General features: G+C 39.0%; 1 protein-coding gene across 1 annotated transcript; it reads left to right on the plus strand.

The window, feature by feature from the left end:
* On the plus strand, nt 1-5,703 carry LOC124131177. Its single transcript, XM_048395447.1, has 5 exons — nt 1-300; nt 1,489-1,781; nt 3,186-3,360; nt 4,029-4,133; nt 5,663-5,703. The coding sequence occupies exons 1-5, from the start codon at nt 18-20 to the stop codon at nt 5,701-5,703; spliced, it is 897 nt and encodes a 298-aa protein (XP_048251404.1). The 5' UTR covers nt 1-17.
* The last annotated feature ends 7,259 nt before the right edge of the window (nt 5,704-12,962 follow it).

Below are 12,962 nucleotides of genomic sequence, written 5' to 3' on the forward strand. Positions count from 1 at the left end.
ACAGATCTTCTCCCAGAATGATGCTGGCCCTGATACTTCTACAATTTGTCTCTGTTACAGGGAACACTGTTATCCAACACATATTTGACAGACAATCTACACTAAACAACCTTGAAGCTCAAGAGACTCCAGCCAGTATCAACCAAGTTCGCTCTGAACTGATTTGTGTAAGCCTCTGTTCCAGGGATGACATCTGTGCTGCCGTGACGTTACAAGATGGTCAGTGCTCCATCTACCGCTCATCCTTACTGACATCTGGAAAGGCAAAACCAGGCGCCAGGACTTTGGTCAAGAAACAAGGTTCGAATAATCTATATTTGTGATATTGATGGCGTATTATACATTTCATAGATTCTTGGTTCACGAAAGTATATAACTCAAAAATAGGCAAAGAAAGGCCTGTTTAGACCGATAAGCCTGCAATTTCACGATGATACATGGCCAGTGCACAAGTGTCCCCTGTGGGGACATTTCACTCTTTGTGTTTCTAAGAAAATCATGTATGTAGGAATGAAAAATACCTGATAAAATCTTAACTCGATTAACATTCAAAGATTTCATCATTGAGCTGTTACCTACTGCCTTCGTTTTGAACATGATATCAACTTCGATTTGGAAATGTGTCACCTATTGGCGACGTAACACGCTTATGATATCAACTGAGGACCAAACGAAATTACACCTCTCAGTTGATTTCCAATATTGACAATATCCTAAGTTTGCGATGTTATATCCAAAAATGAACAGTACTAGGAATTAGTCAGCACTCAAAGAATTCTTCTACATGATTTAAAAAAAAAAATGGATTAAAAACTTCAAAACAAAATTGGCATAATAGACAAATGCTGGTGGGTATCTTAGACATCTTATCTTTAAAAATCAATATATTTGCTTGTTTTGTCACAAATGTACATTCAATCATTTCTTACTCCTCGATTGTACTTCAAAGTTGTGAACGACAAACAAAAGATATTTTCATCAATGGAACTAAATATGCAACAGAAGAGACTGTTTCACTGGTCTATTTAGTTGAAGCTCAAGAGAGTACATCAGTGAAAGGGAAGTGGCTATTTGACCATTATTGTTCTATATCAGACCATCTATATAATACAAATAGTACCCATTGGAAGCCTGCTTCTTGCTTTAATGTTCTATCTCCAAATTTCACAGAAATGTTATTTATGAGGAAGTTTCGTATTTGATATTGTTTTCTTTGTAAACTTCAGGTGATACTGGCTTTCATTTTTTCACAATTTGCCTTGAAGCTTTAGAGACAGAGATGTAACTATATCTATGGTTACCATGTTAAGTAACAAATGACCAATGGGCCAGGAAATGAAGTTTTTATCTTAGGTTTGTTGTGTGGGGTAGGGGTGAACCTCTTCGGCGATTTCTATCATCATTTTTGGCTTGACCATAGCATATTTTTCAGCACCTTAATGTATCTGAGGCTTCAAGAATAACTCTTTACATTTGAACTCGATTCAGGAAAGCCAGTCCGTTCCTGCTCCGATGTGAAGAAGGTTGACCCCAACGCAGGAGATGGGGAATACTGGATCCACACTGATGCCCCATCTTTTATTGGATATCCATCAAAGATATTCTGCCACAACATGAGCTCTGGATCTCCCCAAAAGTTCGTGACTCTACCATTCACAAACACAGCAGTGTATCCTCAACTAACGAACCAATACTGCAAGCAAGAAACGACTGTCATGGTCGGTCTCGGAATATCCAACGTTGGTACAACACATTTCTCTAAAATCCGAGTCAATATTACGGTAAGCGTATTGGTGAGTGTTATTAGAGCAGCTGTCAGCAATCACGATCTCCATATCACAGCACACTGTCAACAGAATGGTGACCAGACATACCCGTGGTTAATCATGAGGGATTCAGAATTTAACGTCGTATCAGCAATATCTCATTTATAATGTGACGAAACAAATAACACATTCATTAAATAAAAGCAACCAACACCTTTCCAAGTTCGTAAGAAATCTGTTGAAAGCAGAGTCGATAATACAACTCCAACTATATCATGAGCATATGTTTAGTAATCTTGTCATAAGAGGCGACTAAGAGGTTCTGGTTGTAAGGCTCGCTTTGTTGATGCATTGCGTCGTATCCCAATCGCGTAGATCGATGCTCATAATGTCAATCACTGGATTATTTACAGACCGCCGTCATGTAGCTGCAATATTGATGAGTGCAATTAACTTGTGATTATTAACATAAGTGTCTTTGCCTGGAGAGTGAAAGGTTCATGGTTCGGTCCCTGCTATGTCATACAAGACACGTAAAAAGATGGAACTTGTTATCCTGCCTTGCGCTCGGCATAAAGGACAAAACAAGGACTCAGTTATCTAGATATAATAAACTTTATTTGAAGAGAAAAGCCAAATACATGTATTCAGTATGTGTGTTTGTTGTTTAACGCCGCACTCAGCAACAAACAAACTAACAAACAAACAAGCAAACATGAGAAAATTCCATATCTCTAGGACGCAATGACAGCCACGTCACTCTTTGTAAGTGATCCCGAATAGTTTCCTCTTTTATCAGGAGTCTATTCTGCCCCAGAATCTCAACTGGGATGAATGATTGCTTTGATGGATGTTGATGAATTATATTCATATCAGCATAGCTCATATCACAATAAGAAACATTTCACACATGCAGACCAAGGTGAGTTCATGTGTGAACACTAGCCACAACCATCCTCGGTTATCCAGTTTATCATATTACCACTCAATCTGTGTTATCAAATATAATGACACTAATATTCACACAATGATTGGGATAAATAATTGCAGTGGCGGCGGTGGGAATTGGATGAAACACTGTAAGTAGCCGCCTTTGCCGACAATCCTTAAATTTTAGAAGAACTCCCCTCGTCCCATAACAGTCTCATCCGAACTTTGCGTTCTGGAAGAAGAGGCGACATCCGTGTTATCCATAGTGATAAAAAATGAAGTGGTAGGATGGTTATTGTTTGTGTTGATTCATCTTCAAATCAGGAACTGGAAGAAAACTCCCCTAACTTTACAGGAGATATTAAATTCTTAAATATTAAAATGTTACAGTCTGTTCAGGTGATCAATGTCTTGATAATACGTGCATTGCCTTCTGGAGGAACATTTGTGTTATTCATGGTAATTTATTGGTTTGATGGTTGTTTTCAGACAATGGCTATTGTTCGGAATGATTTCACCTTCACATCTGGAACTAGAAAAAAAGGCAAGCATGGGGAGGCCAAGGACTGTTACACCGAATATAGTGAGTCCAGAAGTTGTACTCCCAAAGGCACATTCGCCATCAACACTGCAGGAACTGGCATGATAATTGATAAAAAGGCAAGTGATTGTGGTTTGCAGTCTACATATGATTTATTTGTATTAGATGTAGTTGTTAAAATGTACAGTACAAACAGGAAGTATACTAAGATGTTCGAGGTTATGTATAGAGATGACATATGGTGGCGATGCATGCATTATAATGTGACGTGTGTTTACACTGTACAACATGTGCCTGTGTGGTCTCTGATGCAGTAGGTGGACAGCATCAACCAACAAAAAATGTTGTCGCTACTAGAGGTTCGCTGCACGGTTACTTTGTGTAGAAAGTCCTGACTTAACCTCATGACATGAGACCAAGAATCGCCTTTCTGGACAATCCAGCATTGACGTAATCACTGCATACACCGGGACATGGGTGGTCCTGTCTAGGGCGCCGCAATTCGCTGTGCATAGTTGCGTCCCTTGAGCACAGCAGAAGCCTATGATTAAGGGTTTGAATCCCGGTGCGCCCTGATCATGTTTTTAGGTTTCCCAGCACCATACCCGGGTTTCACAAAAGTAGTAAACGTCTGAGTCACTAACTCACTCCCCCGACCAAAGTTATCGACTTCCTGCACACAGTTCAGGGCATAGCGTCGATACGACGTCTGTAGATGCGAGCACTTCCATCAGAACATTTCAGTAGAAAACGTGATTCATCCGTACACAAAACAGTCCTCCATTTTGTAGGTGCCCAGATGTTATCTCCAGCACAGCAGACGTTCTGCAAGATGACGTGTTTTTCAGACTTGACGTCAAACAGGTCTGCGGGTCGACGGTACCTGCCTCAAGATGGTAAACCGGACTATCTACAATTGAGGATTATTTATGACCGTTCATCCATTATCTGTCAGCACGGTTAAATAGATATAAGTTTCAAAATTAAATCCACTCAGATCCCCCTTTTATGCATAGTGGCACTGCGAAATCTGAAAGGATACTCGCCATACATAGATAATGTGGTGTATTAAGAAAACAAGATTAGATAATGATGCAATGATTGAGTCGAATCTTGTGATAAATCTCCATTCTGTTTGATAGGTAGGTGGAACACATCCCAATATTGAAAGCAATATACCTATTTTATACACTGGTTGTGTATTGAAAGTAAAATTAGTCATATATAATGAAAGAAATGTGATCGGCATGTTCATCTGATGAGGACAGGGCAGTTATGCTGGATATAAACTAATGTCCAAAGGAAAGTTAACATCGAGTTTGAAAGAGTATGAAAGAAAAACCAAAAACATGTAGAAAGTCAGTATGCATAAATTTCATGTATGTGACACATGGGTGTATACAATTTGGCGCTAAACGTTCACCTTCTCGTTTGTCTACTCCTGCCGACCATCATTTCTGTACAAGCATCTACCCTCATCGGAGAACATGACGTCTCGTACTTGCCAACGTCGAACTCGCCTGGCCCATGTCAACCTGTTGTTGAGCTGTTAACGTCACTCCGCGGTCGGGTCGACGTGCTCTGATACCATGTCTTCTTAATCTCCTATACACTCTCTGTCGACTGACCCTGTGTCACAGTACCGACGCTGTCGTTGCAGTCGCTGCCGCTGACGTCGCTGTAGTGAAACGGTCCGTAGTGATCCGTCTTCAATGGGCGTGTTTTGCGGAATATATTGACGCTGGACCAGCAACAAAACAAAACAGTGACAAAACGAAACAAGGTAACAATTCGAACATATTTCTGTCAAATCCAACTGTTTTAATTTGTGGAAAAGGTTCCAAGCCGCAGATGTCTACAAGAACAGAAATGTAAAGTGATCCCGCTTGGTCAGCGCCCTTGCTAAATTGTTTTGCAAATTATATCTCCAAAGTTGCCAAAACTTGTAAAATGCCTTACCTGCGTCACATTTAGACACTGATTTTCAGACTATTCTTTTCATAATGATAGGAATTATCCCTGTAGTTTCGCCACATTCCCGATGTTTAATTCTGACTCGGTCGCCGAATGACAACGGCTACATCATTTTTGTTTATAAACAGTGAAAGTAGTCCCTACTTGACCTTTAGTATTTGCATCTCTTTCCGCATGTCCCCAACGGATATTGTTTTTATCCGTCAGCTTTATCCTGCCGAGAAACCCACCCATTATATAATAAATGAACATACAAATACAAATTCACAATATTCAATACTGTGATAGGTTGTTCCCAAATGTGGACAGTTGGTAAATGGCGCTGTAGTCTTTTAAAGGTTAAATATATGTGTAACAGGAGCAATTCTGATCCGTAATACTACCGATGTAATTTAATTTTATGTTATCTGAAAGAGATTTTACTTGACAGCTCATTTTGTTTGTGTTTCAGATCTGCCAACAGAACAGACTGTGTACCTGTGTTTCAAATAATAGGACTACCCAGTGAATTTGGTGGTGTTTTCAAGGAAAAGTGGATATAAATCACCACACAAACGAACGGTTCTTTCTTCATTTCTTAATAAATTGTAATCAGATGACCATATGAGAAGGGCTTGCAATAGACATATCATTTGGCAGCCACGTTTATACAGTTTTTGGAATATATGAATATTCAAATGACTATCGACATATATTACATTGTTACAAAACTGAGGGAGATGAACTTTGGCATGTTTGTTTTTCCTCATGATGACATATTTTGTTCGCATCATTACATTTTTGTGTAATGTTTTAGTCCTCAGTGATTTCGTAGAAGATGTTAAAATAGCAATGCTTACAACTTCCTTGACATGACACTTGAAACTGTTAACTACATCACAAGGCGAGCTACAGTGCCTTGGGAATATTATTCAATGCATCCAGTGGTGTTAGCCAAGGATGTATGCTTTCCACTGTTATTATCCCCCGCCTTGATAAAACTTTGCACAGATATCAGCATAGCCATAAACTAGTGTTTTTTGCTTTTTATGATTTGTTTCAATTGATATACTTTCTGGTTTTCTTGACAGCTTGACTTAGGTTCAAACAAGGAAAGGGTTAAAGGGGCGATTTGAAGACAATTCCATATTTCTCGTTCAACCTTTGCACAGGTATCAGTTTGGCCATGAACTGGTGCCTTTCGCTATTTAGGAAAATTTTGGATTTTTTTATCTGTTCCAGTTTCAGACAATGAAAGGCTCAATCACAAAGCATTTATGGTTCCTCCCATTGTGATTTTGCTTGTAAGTAAAGCGGCGTAAAACCCATGATGCTCTCTCTCCAGAGCATAACTCATGTACCATTTGTATTTCCTCATTTTCTGTAACTCTTCGCAGTACGTTTTTATTACAGCCTGAAAAACCTACCAAACCTGTAAATTTAAAAAGAAATATAACAAAACTCATATCATGTGCAAATGATTTCAGAATCCAGAAGTAAATCCAGATCTAATAATGCTCTTACTGCCTGAACAGTTTTTACCTGAACAGTCTTTGGCGATGATAATTTTGAACTATGGGTAATTGAATGGTAATACATATATCATCAATTTTGATCAAAGTGTTATTCAGCTTGCGGTTTGAAATGGATTGTATATACGGAGTCTATTTAGTCAAGACATCAAGCAAGATTTTTAAGACACCACGAATTCGAGCACTTATACATAAAACATTGTGGGTTTGTTTGTGTATTTATGTATTTGTTGCTAAACGACGCATTCAGTAATATTCCAGCTATATGACGGCGATCACCAAATCTCATTATCACAACAGTCGCTTCTTACGACCAGCAGAGGTTGTTCGGGGCAAATTCTAACCTGGTATTCCCAAGAGTTCCCATGTTAGCCGCCTCTTACGACCTGCGATGTGTTACCTAGCACGCATCCTATCCCGAGTCACGACTGAATTTCCTTCAGGGGAGGCATAAGTCTTAATACTGGTGCATGTAAAGGTACCGAAAAAGCAGAAACTTTATCAGAATGAGGATATACATATAGTGTTTATATGGTGTGTTGTCTCTGCTTGAACATCTGAAAGGAGAAATAGTAGAGAATGAAAAAGGTATAACACAATGTTGTAATGAAAGGGAAACACTTTTTTTCGGAAAAAGTATGTGGCTAAAGAAGAAGTGGAAAATAATTTGTTTTCCTTCATTACTTTAATAGTTTGTGCTTGGCATTCACAGATTAATGCTTGAGTTCTGATCGGAATTCAGTTATCCATTGTCAGAAACACAATTAATGGGAAGATTCATGCAGCGTTTCAGTTTAATATGGTCTTGTAGTTTCAGAGATGTCGAAGTGCAGAAATTAACGACGGACACTCTTACGATGACATTAAGCTAACCTGAGTTTCAGTCAGGTGAGCTACAAAATGAAGAATCCTATGGAGTGGAAAGGGAAAGAGGGGGAGGGAAAGAGGGGGAGAGGGAGAGGGAGGAAGGGAGAGGGAGGGAGACTGCTTTCACTTGTCCGGAATCATGTCACAGTTCAACACACATACCCCACTCAGACACATCAGACCAGTCTTTTGTTTATCACATTAATGCCCAGTGCCAGGCAGGTTAACAAGTACCATCTTTTAGCGCCTTTTGGCAAGACGCGGCTGGGGAATCACCGACCTTCAGCTCTCTTGGCAGAAGCTCTACCCATGAGAACACGGGTAGGTGGTCTTCAGTACAGGTAATGATCCTAGTCTATGGGTGTTGCCCTAAACAAAGGGTCAAAGGATTATCTGTAACCCGATTGGTTTATACTTGCTGGTACTTTAGGGGCGTTAAACAGTAGTGTACACACCTGTTGTTGCACCTTGGGGTTGAATCATTTCATAGGTGTTTGTGTTGTCCTGATCTTGTTTCAGGGTGGAATAGGTTGGCATGCCTTGAAATTAAGAGTGAGTGAGTGAGTGAGTGAGTGAGTGAGGGAGTTGGGTTTAACGCCACATCGATAAGTTTTCTAGTTATATGTTGCGGGACAGTTTGATGTAGGAGGGATATGCCAAGATTGATTAGTGGATTTGAGGGTTGTTCTGTGGTGTGTGCAGTGTAATAGTGCGTGTTCACGTCTTTCTATTAGGTTACAGTGAGAGCATTGACCTGTTTTGTGTTTTCCGATTCTGTGTAGGTGAGAGTTTAGTTTAGTGTGCCCTGTCTGTAATTTGATTATTGCCCTGTCGATTTTTTTATTATGAATAATTTTTGTTTTTTTTGAGTGCCTTTAGAGCACCTGTTTTAGTTTACAGTTTGATTTCTGATATTGGTTTTGACACTTTTGGAGGATTTTACTTTTAGTGATACTTTTAATCTCAGTTTTAGATATTGGTAGGTTGCTACTTATTTCTTCTAATTTTAGTGATGCTTTGTCGGCGTGTTCGTTTTGTTGGGTTGAGGCCCAGAAATTAAGTGTTCTCTGCGTAAATCTAGGGGACTTCGCCCGTTTGGGCCTGCAGTGAAATGAGCGAGGTCCCCTGTTGTGTGCAAGTTATTATCTTGAGTGCTTGGTATTGGATTGAGTTTAGTTTATTGTTTATTGTTGTGTTTAAGGTATTATAATTAAACTTTCGTTGTCTTCATTGGAATTCCTGCCTTCTGATTAGCTGAATTGGTCACGTAATATTGCATTCATTTTCCAATGAATATAAAAAAATAAGCCACGTCCACCGAGGCGCACTACTTTTATTACTGCGGAATGTCGGGGAATCCCAATATTACAGTCGAGGGAATCCCCTTTCTGCTCACGTGTATCGTCATGCACAGGACATTTAGCGACTTTCATGCATATTCATTGTCAAAACTACCCTTTGAAACCGAAGGCCGAGAATGAATGAAACAGCAAACATGCAGGCTCGCTCGCCTGTTTTTTCCCGCTCGCCTCGGTTCAACTTTCATGTCTTCGGGTTTCATTTCTGACTAGCATTTTACCGACTGTGTTTTACCGTAACCAGGGAAGCAATGTTTGAATCTGACGGTAACTGACCATGTTACTTGAAACAGCCGCCTTCTTCCGGACATATTTCTTCCGGTTCGTTACAGTCTGACTGTTGCAATTCTTTTCGCCTTTTGCCTTAATTGACAGGTCCATTGGATATTGTTTTGATCCTACTCTCCGTTAATTTGCTACTGACTGTGTAGGCGTGTCAAGTTATGTGCATAAATTAAACGATCACCTGATTCATGTCACGCCACAGTATGTATTCCTACACCTGGAATGTTTATCAATCTCGTCATTTTTTCTGTTTTGATATATACAACTGTTTTTGGTTAAACTATTGTAGATAAAAAATGGTTTACGTTGTCGAATTTAATCATAAGCATTAATTATAAGCTACGCGGATCCATACAGTTTGCACATCGGTTTTTCGATTCATACCTCAATGAACCGAAAAAAATACACAGTCAATCCTTAAGTATATTGGTCATCGATAGTCTATTTTTGATCTAATTAATGATGTGTATAGTGATAGGAGGGTCTCCTTGGAGGCCCCCCAGTTGGACCTTGTCAGGCGGCGTAATGTATTAAGATCTTTACTGCATCTATTTATTAGGTTTTTAATGTGAGCACCCCAGGTTACATGTTCATCACAGATTAGTCCTAGAAATTTGGTTTGTTTTGGGAAATTTAAAGGATTATTGTTTAATTGTAGTTTGGGGGTGTTTGAAAACTATTTTTGGGCATTAAGGGAGAAGCCCCATTTATTTGGAATTCATAATATTTTCTTGGCATAAATTCTTCCCTCAGAATCTGGTAACATTTGCATATTAGAATAAAATGATACTCATCTTCAACATAATTGTATTTACATGCTTTGCAAACTCGTTCCACTCTAGGTTCCATTTTGTGTCTACCAGATTCGTTCCGAATATAATGGGAACTACATCGTAATCTAGCCAGAGCATGTCTAAATTACTCTTGTGGTAACATAGTAATAAATACTCTTAAAAAAAAAGAAACTTGACATAGATGTAAAACCACTTTTTGCCAAATATCTAAAATAATTACATTTAATGAGAACCAAATAAGTCAAACAGAAAGATGATGTGTCTATAATTCACGAAAACACATGCAAAGCACATAAACGTAGCGTTTGCGGATCAATTTTACAGCTTCATCCAAACGCAACCGCCTGTAAAAAAACGTGCAGCACAGGATCCTGCATTTAGGCATGCAGGCCCCCTGCTGAATTGGTGTAAAAATCCACATCAACGGCTGTTCATACAGTCCTTCTAACGGCAGTAGAGGCGGTGACAGAATACCAAGACTGAATGCAGCTCAACGGAACAACGCCATTGGGTTTTGCCTATTTTTGGTGTTCTGAAGGGTATTGTTTTTTAGATAGTTTTTTTTACACCTTGCTAATTGCTGCTTACTTAAGTATGTTATATTACACTATAACTGGCAGTAAGTGTCAATCCTGTAATGTTCACTTAATACACGCGCGAGAATGTCCATACATATATTCTGCAATTAACAAATCTGTTTACATTCAATACGGGTCACTCTGAAACCAAGACAACCCCTGTAAATGTACCTCTCTGTGACCTGGTATTTTGCATTTTCATTTTCTCAGACATCTGGTTGTCATTGTCCATGTTCTTTGGGCGAACATCAAACCCTTTGGAGAAAAATATATGGCAAAAACACCCGAGATGAAGCCCTAGCTCGGAAAAATTCCTCACTTAAGCCATCTGGGATATTAGTATGAGAACTCATCCGAAGTCACAATTGTGGTGACATTCAGCCACCAGAAAGTCACTACAAAGGGTTACACCCTCCCTGGACTTTAAATGTTTTAAAAACTCCCAAAGTTGGCACTGCTTTGACATCAGAAGTCACTAAAAGAGAAAACCCACCCCTACTACGATTAGTAGCTTACACTAAAATTCCAACTACCTAGGGCAGCTGGGCCGATATATACACTGATGGATCCCAGAATCCTATCAACAACAGTGATGGCAACAACAACAACATGTCTGACTATCATTCTCAACTATGGCTGATTTAAAGGAAGAGTACAGAAGTTCAAGCATTAAACCAGAGGACTTTGGACGAGGGCTACGATAGTGGACGTAGATCCACGTACCAGACACGCGTTCATCAGTTACAATGGTTGTGCATCTCAGTGGAATCGTTGGATAAAGAAAGGTAAGTGATTATTTGTGGAAGAATGCGTTTAGTAAAACATTTCCAATTTATACTATTCATAAAATATATGGCACCATATGTAGGATTCATTATGTTTTAGTCGATTGTGTTTGGAGGTAACAGTATAAACTTTGTTGATGCATTACCAGTGCAACATTCACAGCGCCATGGTGGCGCACATAAAATATATTCATGACCTGAAAGTGTGTAGGTTCAACAGTACTGTCTCATGTTTGTCATAGGGCGTTGATGTGTGTGTGTTCTTATTTTTTTCAATTTAGAATGTATAGATATCAATACTGGCAGGTCATTAATACTATAAGCGAAAATACCTCAACCATTTATATGGAATTATAGTGACTACTTTCTGACCATGTATGTTCAAAGGAAATTGAAAAGCAATTCCTTGAATTATTTGCAGGTAGCATTAAAGATGAGGATGTAGGTGTGTCAGACCAGTTAGGAGAAGTTAGATTTCGAAGTATATGTAAGAAAGGCCATTTGGAACGTAACAACTGTTTGCCAGGACCGCGTCGTTTTGATCCAACATCAGAGCAGACTAAAACAGTAATCTTAATTGAATGGCAGGGTAACGGTGGTGAACTATCGGACCATGTTTTGCAAAGCATGTCAGCACTGCGCATAGTCACTCAAGGGGACAGTTTTATTAGAACACTGGAGATTTTGGTATGGAAAGTTTACTCTGCATGGAATGCAAAAGGTAGATACAAACTACTCAATATTGTTTAATACAAACATGTTTAAAATTGTCGGGTTTCACTTTTATGGGATTCACTTGCTGTGGTATCAACCCCGAACACCCCAATTGAGAATGATATTCAAAATGTTGATTTTCAGCGTGTTTTATTTTTTGTGTGTGAATCTACAAAAATTATATCAGCCCTTAAGTACTGCCCTAATATTGTAATTATTACCAGGTATGTTCGTCAATGAGTGAAGAACTGTATTCATTTTCAGATTATCTCAGGCTGCCCATAGCTAAGGAAGAATTCCCCAGACGTCAGTTAAAAGGTACACACCATAGACCAGTGTGGCACAAATGGTCAGGAAAGGGGGCAAGGTAGTGTTCCGAGCAGGTACTTACACCGAGGAAGGGAAAGTCCACACCATTGACCCTTTCCTTGGATGTGTAACGCTGTTGGGTGACTGAAAGAAACGGCATGAAGACCTAGTTAGAAAGGTAAATTTCAATTAAATTACAATTTACTTTACGTTTCTCCGATCATTCATAACGCACAACAGAACACAGCGAATTAAAAAAAAGACCACCGCTGATCATCTCTCAGTCGTCACATTTTCTGGATGCAAGATATGTTAGATAATATCATGTACTTGTTTACTTACATGACTGGATGAATATGAGAATGCAGACAACCAATCAATATAAGATAAAGGTACTGCCATTAAAACTTATCAATTACTTTTAATCCTTAATAATAATAGATCATTGAATGTCTTACCCAGCCACTACTAATTACGTTTCATAAACAGGAGCATAAATTATCTATTATTTACACAGTACATATGTATATATGTAATTAAAATAACCCTT

The sequence above is a fragment of the Haliotis rufescens genome, unplaced genomic scaffold, assembly GCF_023055435.1.
Source record: "Haliotis rufescens isolate VD_foot unplaced genomic scaffold, xgHalRufe1.0.p SCAF_14, whole genome shotgun sequence".
Taxonomy (NCBI): Eukaryota; Metazoa; Mollusca; class Gastropoda; order Lepetellida; family Haliotidae; genus Haliotis; species Haliotis rufescens.